Raw genomic sequence first — 15000 nt, forward strand, 5'->3', positions numbered from 1 at the left:
TCTTATCGTTACTGTTTTTGTTGTCACAAGGACAGACTGGAAGACTAGGCAATGCCTAAAATCTTTATCCTTGAGTAATAAAGTTTCTGAATCTCTCTCTCTCTCTCTCTCTCTCTCTCTCTCCCCCTCCCTCTCTCTCCCTCCAAATCCCCCCCCCTGCCCCCCCCCCCTCTCTCTCTCTCCCTCTTTCTTTCTCTCTTCCTCCGTTTCTTTATCTATCCTTCCAGCCCCCTCTTCCTCCCCATATCAATCTCAATACACGCCCCCCTCCCCCCCTCTCTCTCCTCCCTCTCTTATTTTCTCTCTCTTGCTGTTTCTGTCTCTCTCCCCCCCACCCCCTGCCACCACCCCCACCACCACCACCACCCTCCCGCCCCCCCTCTCTCTCTCTCCTCCCTCTCTTATTTTCTCTCTTGCTGTTTCTGTCTCTCTCCCCCCGCCACCACCACCTCCCCTCTCTCTCTCTCTCCTCCCTCTCTTATTTTCTCTCTTGCTGTTTCTGTCTCTCTCTCTTCTGTTTCTCTTCTTCCCGAAGCTCTGTGTGTGTGTGTGTGTTTACTGACAACAATGCAATGGCCCCTGCTCATACTGAAATAAATGAGAATCATGTGATGAGTGTTCATCTTCTGAAGCTGTGTGTGTGTGTGTGTGTGTGTGTGTGTACTGACAACAATGGTATGGCCCCTGCTCATATTGAAATAAACGAGAATCACGCCCTGAGTGTTCATCTTCTGAAGCTCTGTGTGAGCGTGCGTGTGTGTGTGTGTGTCTGTGTGTGTGTCTGTGTGTGTGTGTGTGTCCCTCATCTAAAATTACGTTTAAATAACATACTTACCGTGACCCAACCAGTGCAGACTCCGGCAGGGGTCTGACATTCCTGTCCTGTGCAAACTACTATCCGCCTATGCGGAGAAAACGAAAGCAACTACGGCCGATAACCTCCCGGAAGTAGGTAACCTCCCCTTTGTCCCGCTGGCTAGCGCCCTCTTTTTCGAGCAGCCATCAAGACTCCTGTTCCTGTGCTCTCCGTACGGCTAAGTTTTTTCTTATTTTCTGTTTGTCTGTCGATTCTCTAGCGTTCTTGTTTTTTGTCAAATTATGTCTCCAACCAAGTCACACAACTATGTAGCTCGATTGGGCGATTGCACTAATATAATCGATTCATCCCTCTATCCCTCCCTCCCTCTCTCTCTCACCCATGTCATGATATCGTCTGTCTCTCTCTCTCTCTCCTTTCATCCCCACCCTCTGTTTCCCACCCTCTCTCTCCCTTGCTCTCCCCTCTTTCCCACCCTCTCTCTCCCTTGCTCTCTCCCCTCTCTGATCCCTGTCTTGGCATAGTCCAGGATGTCTTTGAGCGTCCTCCAGGGGCCGTATTCAAGACAAAATTCATTTTGCCTTCAGGCAAGTTATCTTAGACATGGTTGGGACCCCGGGGGGTACAGTTTACCTTGAGGGATAAGTTATCTTCATATTGAAGACACACGCAGTTCTCGCTCAGACAGCTAACCCATTGTCCTTTTTTTTTTTTTTTTTTAATCCTGATGATTCCCGTCTGCGCATGCTCTCAGTTTCACTTCTCATCGCACCACAGCTCAGAACACTGTCGAGAGAGTTCGCAAAACACGTACTATCCCTAAAGCACACCTGTTTTCCCTTTAAAAAAAAAAAAAAAAAAAAAAAAAAAAAAAAGAAAAATGCTGCAAAAGGATCCCCCATATTTACTTCTGCTTGGTGGGCAGTCACCCTTGGCAGGTAGTTAGGGTAATTTGCCTTGGGGTTTGTGGACACGTGGGTAGTTTGCCTTGCCTCAGGCAGATTACCCGCAGGTACACATTTACCCTCAGGCACGATGTTCTCTTGACTATGACCCCATGTGTTGCTCAGCTCCCTCCCTCCCCCCCCTCTCCTTTCCTCCATCTCTCTCTCTCTCTCTCCCTCCTTTCCTCCAACTCTCTCTCTCTCTCTCTCCTTTCCTCCAACTCTCTCTCTCTCTCCTCTGTCTCTCCCTCCTTTCCTCCAACTCTCTCTCTCTCTCTCTCCTTTCCTCCCTCTCTCTCTCTCTCTCTCTCTCCTTTCCTCCAACTCTCTCTCTCTCTCTCCTCTCTCCTCTATCTCTGTCTCTCCCTCCCTCCTTTTTTGCAATTCTGTCTCCATCTCTGTCTGTCTGCTGGCTCGTTGGTCTAGGGGTATGATTCTCGCTTAGGGTGCGAGAGGTCCCGGGTTCAAATCCCGGACGAGCCCTACTTTTATTATGTATTCACTTTTTTTTTCTCAAGGCCTGACTAAGCGCGTTGGGTTACGCTGCTGGTCGGGCATCTGCTTGGCAGATGTGGTGTAGCGTATATGGATTTGTCCGAACGCAGTGACGCCTCCTTGAGCTACTGAAACTGAAACTGAAACTGTCTGTCTTTCTGTCTCTCTCCCCCTCCTTTCCTCCATCTCTGTCTTTTTCTATCTCCTTTCCCTTCTCTCTCTCTCTGTCTCCCTCCTTCCCTCCATCTCTGTCTCCATTTCCATCTCTGTCTCTCTCTCTCTCTCCCTCCTTCCCTCCATCTCTGTCTCCATTTCCATCTCTGTCTCTCTCTCTCTCTCCCTCCTTCCCTCCATCTCTGTCTCCATTTCCATCTCTGTCTCTCTCTCTCTCTCCCTCCTTCCCTCCATCTCTGTCTCCATTTCCATCTCTGTCTCTCTCTCTCTCCTTTCCTCCATTTCTGTCTCTATCTGTGTCTCTCTCTCCCTCCTTTCCTCCTCTCTACCTCTCTCTGTCTCTCCCCCTCCCTCTCTCTCTCCCCCTCTCTCTGTCTCTCCCCCTCCCTCTCTCTCTCTCCCTCCCCCTCTCTCTCTGTCTCTCTCTCCCTCCTTTCCTCCCCTCTACCTCTCTCCCTCCCCCTCTCTCTCTGTCTCTCTCTCTTTCTCTCTTACCCGTCTCTTAATATCCCCCAGGATGTCCTGAGCTTCCTCCAGCTTCTTGTTGGTGTCGCTCAGCTGCTGCCTGGTGATGGACAGCTGGTTCTTCAGGGCGTACGACTCCTCCGCCTCCTGGGCCCGCGTCACCTGGTCCTGGATCAGCCGGTCCGCCAGCGACGCCGACTCCTGCACGAGGTCAAGGTCACTCGTCATAACTTGTTGGTCTCAAGAGAAAGGAGAGAGAGAGAGGGGAGAGGGGAGTGGGGAGGGGGGGAGAGGGGGGAGAGAGAGAGAGAGAATGGATGAGAGAGAAAGAGACACAGAGAGAGAACGGACGAAAGAACAAGAGAGAGAGGAAGGGGAGAGAGAGAGAGAACGAACAAATGAGAGAGACAGAGAGAGTGAGACAGAGAGAGAAACAGAAAGAGAGACAGACACACACACAGAGAGAGAGAGAGAACGAACGAACGAAGTTTTGGGTGTGTTTTTTTTTTGCAGGAAGTGGAATATAAGCATACTTGTACTTTTTTCTCATCCAGCCCTCAGGGCAAAGGGGACAAAAATATTCGAAATATTCACAAAGTAGAGAGACAGACAGACAGAGAGAAACAGAGAGAGAGAGACAGAGAGAGGGGGAGACAGACAGAAAGACAGAGACAGAGACAGAGAGATTGTTTAAATCCCCAAAAGAGATTTAAAATGTTTGTTTCTGTACATACAGGGTGCTGTTTGCCTTTGAAGTTTGCACTGAAAAATATTCTGAAATGGAAAACTGGTTTCACTGGTTCGAGAAGTAAAACTGAGGGGTTTGACAATCTGTGAGTTCAAGCTGCGGGATTTTGATTGGCTTACAGGCAAACCTGTGGGTTTTGATTGGTTGAGAAGTTAAACTGTGGGTATTGATTTGGTAGTGAGGTAAAACAGGTAAAACTGGTTGTTTTGATTAGCTGAGAGGTAAAAATTAACTTGGTTGAGAAGTTAAACTTTGGGTATTGATTTGGTAGTGAGGTAAAACAGGTAAAACTGATTGTTTTGATTAGTTGAGAGGTAAAACTGTGGTTTTAAACAGATTAGCTGACACAAAAAACATTATTTTATGAAGCCAGAAATGCTTGTTATGTGTGAAGTATTTTGTGGAAAAAAAAAAATCCACTCATCCTCTGGCTGCACTGTTCAAAACATATACATGGATGATGACAAAGAGTTGGAAAAACACCAACTCTAACAGTTCTACTATGTCCGGAACATATCTGTCACATTTCAACAAGCATCATTTTTTTTTTTTAAACAAAACCAAAAAGATCTTAAAAATTCTTAGATATGAAAAATTCTTGAATAGAAAAAAAAAGAGACCTTAAAAAATCTAGGATTTGAAAAAAAATCTAACTAAAATCTGAAAGATTCTATCAACATTTAAAGTCCTCTGTCACATTTCAAAGAATGGGTTAAAAAAAAAAAAATAAAATAAAGAAAGATCTGTGAAATTCTCAGTACATCTAAAGACCTTGAACAATCAGAGTCCAATGAATCAGACTTGAAAAAGTCATAAATAAATTATGACATCAAGAATCCTCAAACTTTTAAGTGCACTACACTTATTACCAACATAACTGGTACACGTCTGGAAAGAAAACCCTGAAAATTTTACAAAATGAACTTTTAGTATTTAATCAGAAGATGTATAATTATGACTTCCAAGTTAATTAATTACAGCAGCTTATCTGAAAAGCAGCAGCGATACAGTTCCAGAAAGCAGCTGAAACCAAACACACTGGCAACAATATCAACGCAGATGTTATGTGATGCATTAAGGAGGGCAGGGGGGGTAGAGTTCTGGGAGAGGTAAGAAACTGGATCAGTTCTTTCATCTCTGAAAACATGAGAGAGTGACAAAACGGTGAATAAATACACTTCAAACGAGATGAAAGTTAACAAAGGGAAAACTACAGATCCGTACATTAACACTGTTACATTTCATGACAATATCTCGTGTCATATTATGTTATGTCACACCTCATGTCATGTTATATTATGTTATGTCACATAATAATAATAATAATAATAATAATAATAATAAACATTTGTACAGCACTCTTTCTAAGAGCTCAGGGCACTTTACATGAAAGAAGAAGTTACAAATTATATACACCATTCATGACCTCTCTCTCTCTCTCTCTCTCTCTCTCTCTCTCTCTCTCAGTATAACTACATTTATATGCATACATGTTTGTGTGTCTCTTAGAACAACGGCAGATGTGTAAGTCGGCCAAAGTGCTAATATCTTCACCGTTGGAAAATAAAGATTCATTCATTCATTCATTCAGTCTCTCTCTCTCTCTCTCTCTCCCCACTTACTCCTCCTTATCCCTCCTCTCTCATTCCTGGTTTCTACACAGTGAACAGTGTCAGGCGACAATGAGCGGTGACAAGGTGGGTAGTTAACAGAGGGTGAAGGGGGTACACAAAGGAAATTTTTTACTCTCAGTACAGTCATCATCATTGAATATGGTCATGAATTACAGGCAGCGGCAGCACAGAGTAAATAACAGACAACAACAATGACGATATTTAAAAAAAAAAAAAAAAAAGGGTGGGTTACAAAGTGTGTGATTATGAAGCAGGCAAAAGGTGCTAGCAGTTACAAAAAAAAAAAACCAAAAAAAAACCCAAACAAAAAACAAACGGCGATCAGAGATGTCTTTGTAATAGTGACGTGATGTGTAAACGTATGAAGATACAGCGATCAGAGAGGTCTTTGTAACAGTAATGTGATGTGTAATAGTATGAAGATACAGCGATAGGGGAAAAAAAAGGGGGGGGGGGGGGGTGTCAACGAACGTAGAAGACAATGGTAACATGGCTGGGCTAGAAATGACTGCAGCTCTGCACTCAGCATAAAGATGAATGACATAGCAAAACGTGTGTGTGTGTGTGTGTGTGTGTGTGTGTGTGTGTGTGCGTGCGTGCGAGCGTGCGTGCGCGTGTTCTTATGTTTCGGTGTATGTGTTTGTGTCTGTGACTTTATATATTGTCACTAAAAACCATAAAATGATTCATGTGTTTGATTGTGTAATGAACTATATATGCATGTGTATGTATGTATATGTGTATGTATGTGTATATATATACATATATATATATATATATATATGTATGTGTATGTATATGTATATGTGTGTGTATGTGTGTGTATGCATATATATATATGTGTGTATCTATGTTTGTGTATATATATATATGTGTGTGTGTATATATGTAGGTATATATATCAACATAATCACTTATATCTGTTATTGTTTATGTTCACATTTTTTCTCATCTATTCTGAATGTCATAATGAATTTATATATATATAATAAAACGGTGGTCGACCCAAGAAAGTCCGGGAAAAAAACAACAACAAAAAAAAAAAAAAAAAAAAAAAAAAAGGTGCTAGCAGTTACAGGTATACCATGTGTCAACAAATAACAACACCGAACATGACAACACACACCTTTTTTTTTTTTTTGTCCTTCTTTAAACACTAACAATATCACTACACACCCACACCCACACACACACGCACTCTCAACAAATACTGACACATCTGTGACAAAAGTGTCCTCATCAATCAGGATGTGCTTAAAATGATGGAACAGATGAAATGAATGATAAGGTAAGACAGAGAAAGTACAGTTGCTGCAAACGATCAATTCTGCTGGAACATTTTCAGGGTAATGTTCAACTTTAGAATACTAAACTCAGGGGGGCTGTTTAGACGAAAAACAAAGGGTGTCTTAGGCTCACCTCGATGCGCTAATTTGAATGGAACCCTCAGCTAAGCTGTACGACCACTACTTTCCCATGAAACTGCGACAATTTTATACACAGTAAGCTCAGCCGATCACAGCCAGAGCAACCACCTGCAAGCCATTTTGACTGCGATCAAAATGGCGTGCAGGTGGGGAAGGAGTACTCAGCTTACTGTGTATTTGTCGCAGTTTCATGGGAAAGGAGTGGTCCTAGAGCTTAGCTGAGGGTTCCATTCAACTCAGCGCATCGAGGTGAGCCTAAAATACCCTTTGTTTTTCGTCTAAAAAGCCCCTCTGAGTTTAGTATTCTAAAGTTGAACATTACCCATTTTCAGTATCTTCAGAGAAACACTGAGGCAGCAACTGAAGGGAAACAAGAGAGGCAAGGCCTTCAAGACTCACTTGTGATACACTTTAAAAAAAAAAATCCAAGCCTTTTATGTATTGAGTATAATCTCAAAATGTAATGTTTAAGATGAGAAAGATCAGTTTAAAGCAAATTAACTCCCCTACCATTAATTACAGAGTAATTTCCCTTCTTTTTTTTTTTTACTATCTGCACCAAAACGTTTGCAAAAATAAATAAAACTTCCATGCTTAGCAAAAGAAGTTCCTGTTTGAACAGAAAATGATAATAATGACGGCTCTTGTTGTTGGGTCAGACTATCAGATCAAAGTGCCAAGTTTAGAGAATACAAAAAAATATAAATATAACAGTAAATGCAGTTTGCATATAATTAGGTTTCATTTTTTATTTTTTTGTGCCCATCCCAGAGGTGCAATATTGTTTTAAACAAGATGACTGGAAAGAACTGAATTTTTCCTATTGTTATGCCTAATTTGGTGTCAACTGACAAAGTATTTGCAGAGAAAATGTCAATGTTAAAGTTTACCACGGACACACGGACACACAGACACAGACACACACACACACACACACACACACACAGACAATCGAACACCGGGTTAAAACATAGACTCACTTTGTTTACACAAGTGAGTCAAAAATATATATATATAAAAAAGAAAAAACTGACACCAACCAGCAACAAGAATGAGCAATACAACAGCAGTACATGGTGGGGAGGGGCGGGTAAGTGAATGAGACAGAGACACAGAGAGAGACAGACCACAAAGAGAGAGAGAGGGAACCAGAAAGGAGAAAGAACCAAATGAACTATGTACATGTAACAAGCATTACGTTGTCGACAAAGTCATCAACTGTTCTGTGCCTGTGTTCACATGCACGAACTATGTACATGTAACAAGCATTACGTTGTCGACAAAGTCATCAACTGTTCTGTGCCTGTGTTCACATGCACGAACTATGTACATGTAACAAGCATTACGTTGTCGACAAAGTCATCGACTGTTCTGTGCCTGTGTTCACATGCACGAACTATGTACATGTAACAAGCATTACGTTGTCGACAAAGTCATCGACTGTTCTGTGCCTGTGTTCACATGCACGAACTATGTACATGTAACAAGCATTACGTTGTCGACAAAGTCATCAACTGTTCTGTGCCTGTGTTCACATGCACGAACTATGTACATGTAACAAGCATTACGTTGTCGACAAAGTCATTGACTGTTCTGTGCCTGTGTTCACATGCACGAACTATGTACATGTAACAAGCATTACGTTGTCGACAAAGTCATCAACTGTTCTGTGCCTGTGTTCACATGCACGAACTATGTACATGTAACAAGCATTTAATTGTCGACAAAGTCATCAACTGTTCTGTGCCTGTGTTCACATGCACGAACTATGTACATGTAACAAGCATTACGTTGTCGACAAAGTCATCAACTGTTCTGTGCCTGTGTTCACATGCACGAACTATGTACATGTAACAAGCATTATATTATCGACAAAGTCATCAACTGTTCTGTGCCTGTGTTCACATGCACGAACTATGTACATGTAACAAGCATTACGTTGTCGACAAAGTCATCAACTGTTCTGTGCCTGTGTTCACATGCACGAACTATGTACATGTAACAAGCATTACGTTGTCGACAAAGTCATCAACTGTTCTGTGCCTGTGTTCACATGCACGAACTATGTACATGTAACAAGCATTACGTTGTCGACAAAGTCATCGACTGTTCTGTGCCTGTGTTCACATGCACGAACTATGTACATGTAACAAGCATTGCGTTGTCGACAAAGTCATCAACTGTTCTGTGCCTGTGTTCACATGCACGAACTATGTACACGTAACAAGCATTACGTTGTCGACAAAGTCATCAACTGTTCTGTGCCTGTGTTCACATGCACGAACTATGTACATGTAACAAGCATTACGTTGTCGACAAAGTCATCAACTGTTCTGTGCCTGTGTTCACATGCACGAACTATGTACATGTAACAAGCATTGCGTTGTCGACAAAGTCATCAACTGTTCTGTGCCTGTGTTCACATGCACGAACTATGTACACGTAACAAGCATTACGTTGTCGACAAAGTCATCAACTGTTCTGTCCCTGTGTTCACATGCACGAACTATGTACACGTAACAAGCATTACGCTGTCGACAAAGTCATCAACTGTTCTGTGCCTGTGTTCACATGCACGAACTATGTACACGTAACAAGCATTACGTTGTCGACAAAGTCATCAACTGTTCTGTGCCTGTGTTCACATGCACGAACTATGTACAGGTAACAAGCATTGCGTTGTCGACAAAGTCATCAACTGTTCTGTGCCTGTGTTCACATGCACGAACTATGTACAGGTAACAAGGATTACGTTGTCGACAAAGTCATCAACTGTTCTGTGCCTGTGTTCACATGCACGAACTATGTACAGGTAACAAGCATTACGCTGTAGGCAAAGTCATCAACTGTTCTGTGCCTGTGTTTATATGCACGAACTATGTACATGTAACAAGCATTATGTTGTCGACAAAGTCATCAACTGTTCTGTGCCTGTGTTCACATGCACGAACTATGTACAGGTAAGAAGCATTACGTTGTAGACAAAGTCATCAACTGTTCTGTGCCTGTGTTCACATGCACGAACTATGTACATGTAACAAGCATTACGTTGTCGACAAAGTCATCAACTGTTCTGTGCCTGTGTTCACATGCACGAACTATGTACAGGTAACAAGCATTACGTTGTCGACAAAGTCATCAACTGTTCTGTGCCTGTGTTCACATGCACGAACTATGTACATGTAACAAGCATTACGTTGTCGACAAAGTCATCAACTGTTCTGTGCCTGTGTTTATATGCATGCACATTCACAAAACATAACACCGGCTGACTAAAACATCACTAGACAGCTTTGGAAGTTCACGGGCAACCACAAACGATCTGATAAATTACAGAATCAGGTCGAAGTAAAACTCCATTAAAACGCTGCCAAGGGGGTTTAACTTTCCAAAGATTTTAATTTCTTCCTCAGGAGATCATTAAAACAAATTTAAAATTTAAAAAAATTAAAATTAAAAAAAAAGTTTGTTATGCCTTCTCTCCCCTACCCTGCCCCTCTCCCCAGCCTCTTCATCCACTGACTCTACACCTTCAACCTCACAGAAAGGTATCTAGATGAGTGAGAGAGGGGGAAGAAAAGGTTGTACTTATGGTGTGTGCAGAGAGACGGGCGCAACAGCCGAGTGGTTAAAGCGTTGGACTGTCAATCTGAGGGTCCCGGGTTCGAATCACGGTGACGGCGCCTGGTGGGTAAAGGGTGCAGATTTTTCAGATCTCCCAGGTCAACCTATGTGCAGACCTGCTAGTGCCTGAACCCCCTTCATGTGTACACGCAAGCAGAAGATCAAATACGCACGTTAAAGATCCTGTAATCCATGTCAGCGTTCGGTGGGTTATGGAAACAAGAACATACCCAGCATGCACACCCCCGAAACGGAGTATGGCTGCCTACATGGCAGGGGTAAAAACGGTCATACACGTAAAAGCCCACTCGTGTGCATACGAGTGAATGTGGGAGTTGCAGCCCACGAATGCAGAAGAAGAAGAAGAAGGTGTGTGCAGAAAATAAACAATTACAACAGAAATGGGATGGGTAAGGGTGAGGGTGGCACAGAAACAAGCGGTAATAAACTCTTTTTTTTAATGTTTTTAATCGTGCTGTGATTTTTTTAATAGATATTTAATTCTAACAAAAGTTAAATCAAGATGGAGATGTTTACACCTTGCAACAAATATAAAACAAAGATTTCAAATATCCATTGTTTAAAAAAAAAAATAAAAAAAAGAAAGAAAGAAAGAAAAAAAGATGACATTGAATCCAAACAAATCAACATTATCATGAACTATGACAGTTTTCAGTTTCAGTTTCAGTAGCTCAAGGAGGCATCACTGCGTTCGGGCAAATCCATATACGCTACACCACATCTGCCAAGCAGATGCCTGACCAGCGGCGTAGCCCAACAGCACTTAGTCAGGCCTTGAGAAAAAAAAAAAAAAGTGAATAAATAATAGATAAGCTAAGACAGTAAATGGCAGAAACCATGAATTCACAAGGTGGGGTTGGGGGTGGGGTGGGGGATTAGGAGGGGTGGGGGGGAAACAGGGGGTTTGGTGGTGGGGAGCAGAAAAAGGGGAGGGGGGGGGAGAAAAAAAGAGCATCACAGTGTGGCACATACATGGACGGCACAAAAGACACTGAAACAAAACCAAAAAAAAAACAACAACAACAACAAAAACCAAAAAATAACGAGGAATGAAACAGGGGAAACCACTCACTTCATGCTGACGAAGCAATTTAGCTTCAACCTATAAATAGCCAGAGAACAAATCAATCCACATGGCAAGGTCAATGAAACGCAAGCAACAGAGGGGTCTTGGGAAATGGGATGTCAGGGGGCGTGGGGGGGTGACCGAGACAGAGCGAGAGAGACAGTGAGAGACAGGCAGAAAGATGTGATTAATTATAAAATAATTATTTAAAAAAATTTTAAAAGGCAACCATAGGTGCATCACAAAATAATACAACAAAACAGCCAAAATCTAAGTTAGAAAATCATGTCAATCCAACCATGAGTGAACTGAAAATATAACACCAACAAATGCAAACATCAAAAAGAAAAAAAACAACACCATAGTTAGTACACTTCAAATTTTATCACAAGGCTTGTGAATGAGACCAAACAACAAACAAACAACACACACTCCCGAATAACAATACGTTGTAAAATCTATGGTTTTCAAAGGCCAAGCAAATAATCAAAAAACATCAGCAGGAAAGATAATTTTCATAAAATCAAAATATATTTTCAGCTCCTGCAGCTGCTGTTGTGACCTTCAAGGGCTTCAACTCCCATGTTCACTCAAACTGACTTCTTCTTCTTCTTCTTCTGCGTTCGTGGGCTGCAACTCCCACGTTCACTCGCATGTACACGAGTGGGCTTTGACATGTATGACCGTTTTTACCCCGCCATGTAGGCAGCCATACTCCGCTTTCGGGGGTGTTCTTGCTTCCATAACCCACCGAACGCTGACATGGATTACAGGATCTTTAACGTGCGTATTTGATCTTCTGCATGCGTTCACACACGAATGGGGGTTCAGGCACTAGCAGGTCTGCACATATGTTGACCTGGGAGATCGGAAAAATCTGCACCCTTTACCCACCAGGCGCCGTCACCGTGATTCGAACCCAGGACCCTCAGATTGAAAGTCCAACGCTTTAACCACTCGGCTATTGCGCCCGTCACTCAAACTGACAAATCAGGGTTTTTCATGTTTATAATCATTTCACCCTGTCGGTCAGTCAACCATGGGGGGGGTTGGGGGGGGGGGGGGGGGATGTGTGTGAGGGGAGGAGGGGTAGGGGGGCTTTGGAAGGAGAGATATATACGCAGGATAGGTTTCAAATACCTTTTTTTTTATTGTAACTTTTTTTCTACATAAATTCAGTGAGAATACCTTTTACTTTACTTTTCTTTTTTTTCATTTTTTTTTTCATTACAACTTTTTTCCCCTCATGTGCAGTCCACACTAGTGGCTCACAGGCTAGTGATACATTCAAACTGAACAATCACCTTCAACAACATCTCCAAACCTTCCAGATCTAATTTGTAGTTTAAGTTTCCCCGTTTCTCAAGGTGTCACTGTGTTCAGACAAATCCATATATATACACTAATCCATATTTGCCAGAGAAATGCCTGACCTGCTAGCAGAATAATCAATAGCGCTTAGTTAGGTCTTGATTTTAATTTGTAATTAACTGCTTATGTGAATTCTTTTTGTTCTGGAGAATATACCAGTTACTGTCACAGCAAAGCCAAAAGGATAAGAACTCTGTCTCTGTCAATGCACATTCTGTTGGTGTGGGTTTTTTTGGGGTTTTTTTTTGGGGGGGGGGTTTGTTGTGTTTTTTTTGGGGGGGATATTACACAATCAAATAAAGAAACATTCAAAGAAAAAATAAAAGAAATGTATAAATAAAGAATTAACAAATATTTAGCACTGTAAACAACTGATTACAGCAACATCAATACATGCTATCACCACCACCAACACAAAAAACAACAACACCAATAATAATAATAATGATAATAATAATAATGATAATGATGATCATGATGATGATATAATAATAATAATCTTAATGATAATAAAAATGGTGATAATGATGATGTTGCTGAAGATGATGATGATAATAATAATACTAATAATAGTAGCAGTATTAACAAAGAATAATAATAATTATAATAATATCAGTAAAGTTCAACCTGTTGGCACAAAGCCTGTGTCCAAGTCAGCGTATAATGGTTTCAAAAAGTGGCAATCATCAGGAAAACAGGTATAACAGTCACAAACACTTTTTTTTTTTTCTTCTTCTTCTTCTCTTTTTTTTCTTTTCCACAACAACCTCCATGCATCACAATAAAAATCTTGAGTCTGCCAACGAATAGCATGCTATCCGCATGCACGTATATGTATGATAGTCAGTTGTGTCTGACTATGACCACCAGAACAGCAGAGGAGGCAACTGCTGTCCAAGACTATCTGGGCTAGAATTTGACGATAGTGGAGAGTGTCTTGCCCAAGTTACATCCCCCACTCTCTCAGCCAAGAGGGTTTTTAGGACAGTCGGCGTTGGGGATGGTTCCCAAAGGCCAACTAGCCCCTCAAGGCTGCAGCACTAAGAGCCAGTGCAATTTTGTGACCTAGTTTGAGAGTCACAGTCCTTCACAAAAGATTAAAACGGTAAATGGCTTCCCACTGCAATGGAGAAAACCATTGATCAGACAGCTCTCACTGTGCTGTAGGCCCAGCTGTAAGCTCATGTCAATCTGTGGTCAAAACTGAGCATTTGACCACAGCATGGACGGGTGCAATAGCTGAGTGGTTAAAGCGTTGGGACTTTCAATCTGAGGGTCCCAGGGTTCGAATCACGGTGACGGCGCCTGGTGGGTAAAGGGTGGAGATTTTTTACGATCTCCCAGGTCAACATAGGTGCAGACCTGCTTAGTGCCTGAACCCCCTTCGTGTGTATATGCAAGCAGAAGATCAAATACGCACGTTAAAGATCCTGTAATCCATGTCAGCGTTCGGTGGGTTATGGAAACAAGAACATTCCCAGCATGCACACCCCCGAAAGCGGAGTATGGCTGCCTATATGGCGGGGTAAAAACGGTCATACACGTAAAAGCCTACTCGTGTGCATACGAGTGAACGTGGGAGTTGCAGCCCACGAACGCAGAAGAAGAAGAAGAGGAGAAGAAGACCAAGCATGTATGTACACTGTCGACAACAACCCTACTGTGGGAGTGCTGGCGAAAAGCGGCAATACTCATGTCCAGGAAGTGTGAGAATCAAAGGGGTACGGGATCGAATCCTGCACTCGCCAGGTTTTGCTCCCCCCCTACTAGACCTTCATTGGTGGTCTGGATGCTAGTCATTTGGAGGAGACGATAAACTGAGGTCCAAATTGTGAACTGTACTTAGCGCATGTAAAAGAATCCACATCAATAAGGGTAATCTATGTCAAAATGAAGTAAAATCCACTCTGATTTACATAATTGTGTGTGTGAGTTTGTGTGTGTGTGTGTATGTATGTGGTTCTTTGTGTGTGTGTGTGTGTGTGTGCGTGTGTGTGTGTGTGTATGTATGTGGTTCTTTGTGTGTGTGTGTGTGTGTGTGCGTGTGTGTGTGTGTCTTTGCGTGCGTATGTGCAAGTGTACTTGTGTGCGCATGCGTGCATGCATGCATCAATACTCATGCATGCATATATGTGTATCTGTGTAGGTGTATGTGCAAGCATGTGTGTGCTTGTGTGTGTGTGTGTGTGTGCATGTGAAGAGAAAGAGGGAGAG

The 15000-nt window shown here is 42.2% G+C and overlaps 1 protein-coding gene and 1 non-coding gene across 3 annotated transcripts in view; one reads left to right on the forward strand and one right to left on the reverse strand.

Annotated features, from left to right (window-relative positions):
* Positions 1-15000, reverse strand: part of LOC143276184 (EVI5-like protein) — a 91500-nt gene that overhangs the window by 13933 nt on the left and 62567 nt on the right. The window contains exons 13-14 of one of the 2 annotated variants that reach the window (XM_076580619.1): positions 11422-11451; positions 2926-3096 (exon numbers count right to left, since the gene is read on the reverse strand). In XM_076580619.1, coding sequence (XP_076436734.1) covers positions 2926-3096; positions 11422-11451 — 201 coding nt within the window. The remainder of the gene's footprint in view (positions 1-2925; positions 3097-11421; positions 11452-15000) is intronic. The other variant, XM_076580618.1, reaches the window with a different exon arrangement.
* Trnap-agg (transfer RNA proline (anticodon AGG)) lies at positions 2173-2244 on the forward strand. The gene has a single exon. It is a non-coding gene; the product is annotated as a tRNA-Pro (tRNA).

The sequence above is a fragment of the Babylonia areolata genome, chromosome 31 (genome assembly GCF_041734735.1).
Source record: "Babylonia areolata isolate BAREFJ2019XMU chromosome 31, ASM4173473v1, whole genome shotgun sequence".
In the NCBI taxonomy this organism is placed as follows: Eukaryota; Metazoa; Mollusca; class Gastropoda; order Neogastropoda; family Buccinidae; genus Babylonia; species Babylonia areolata.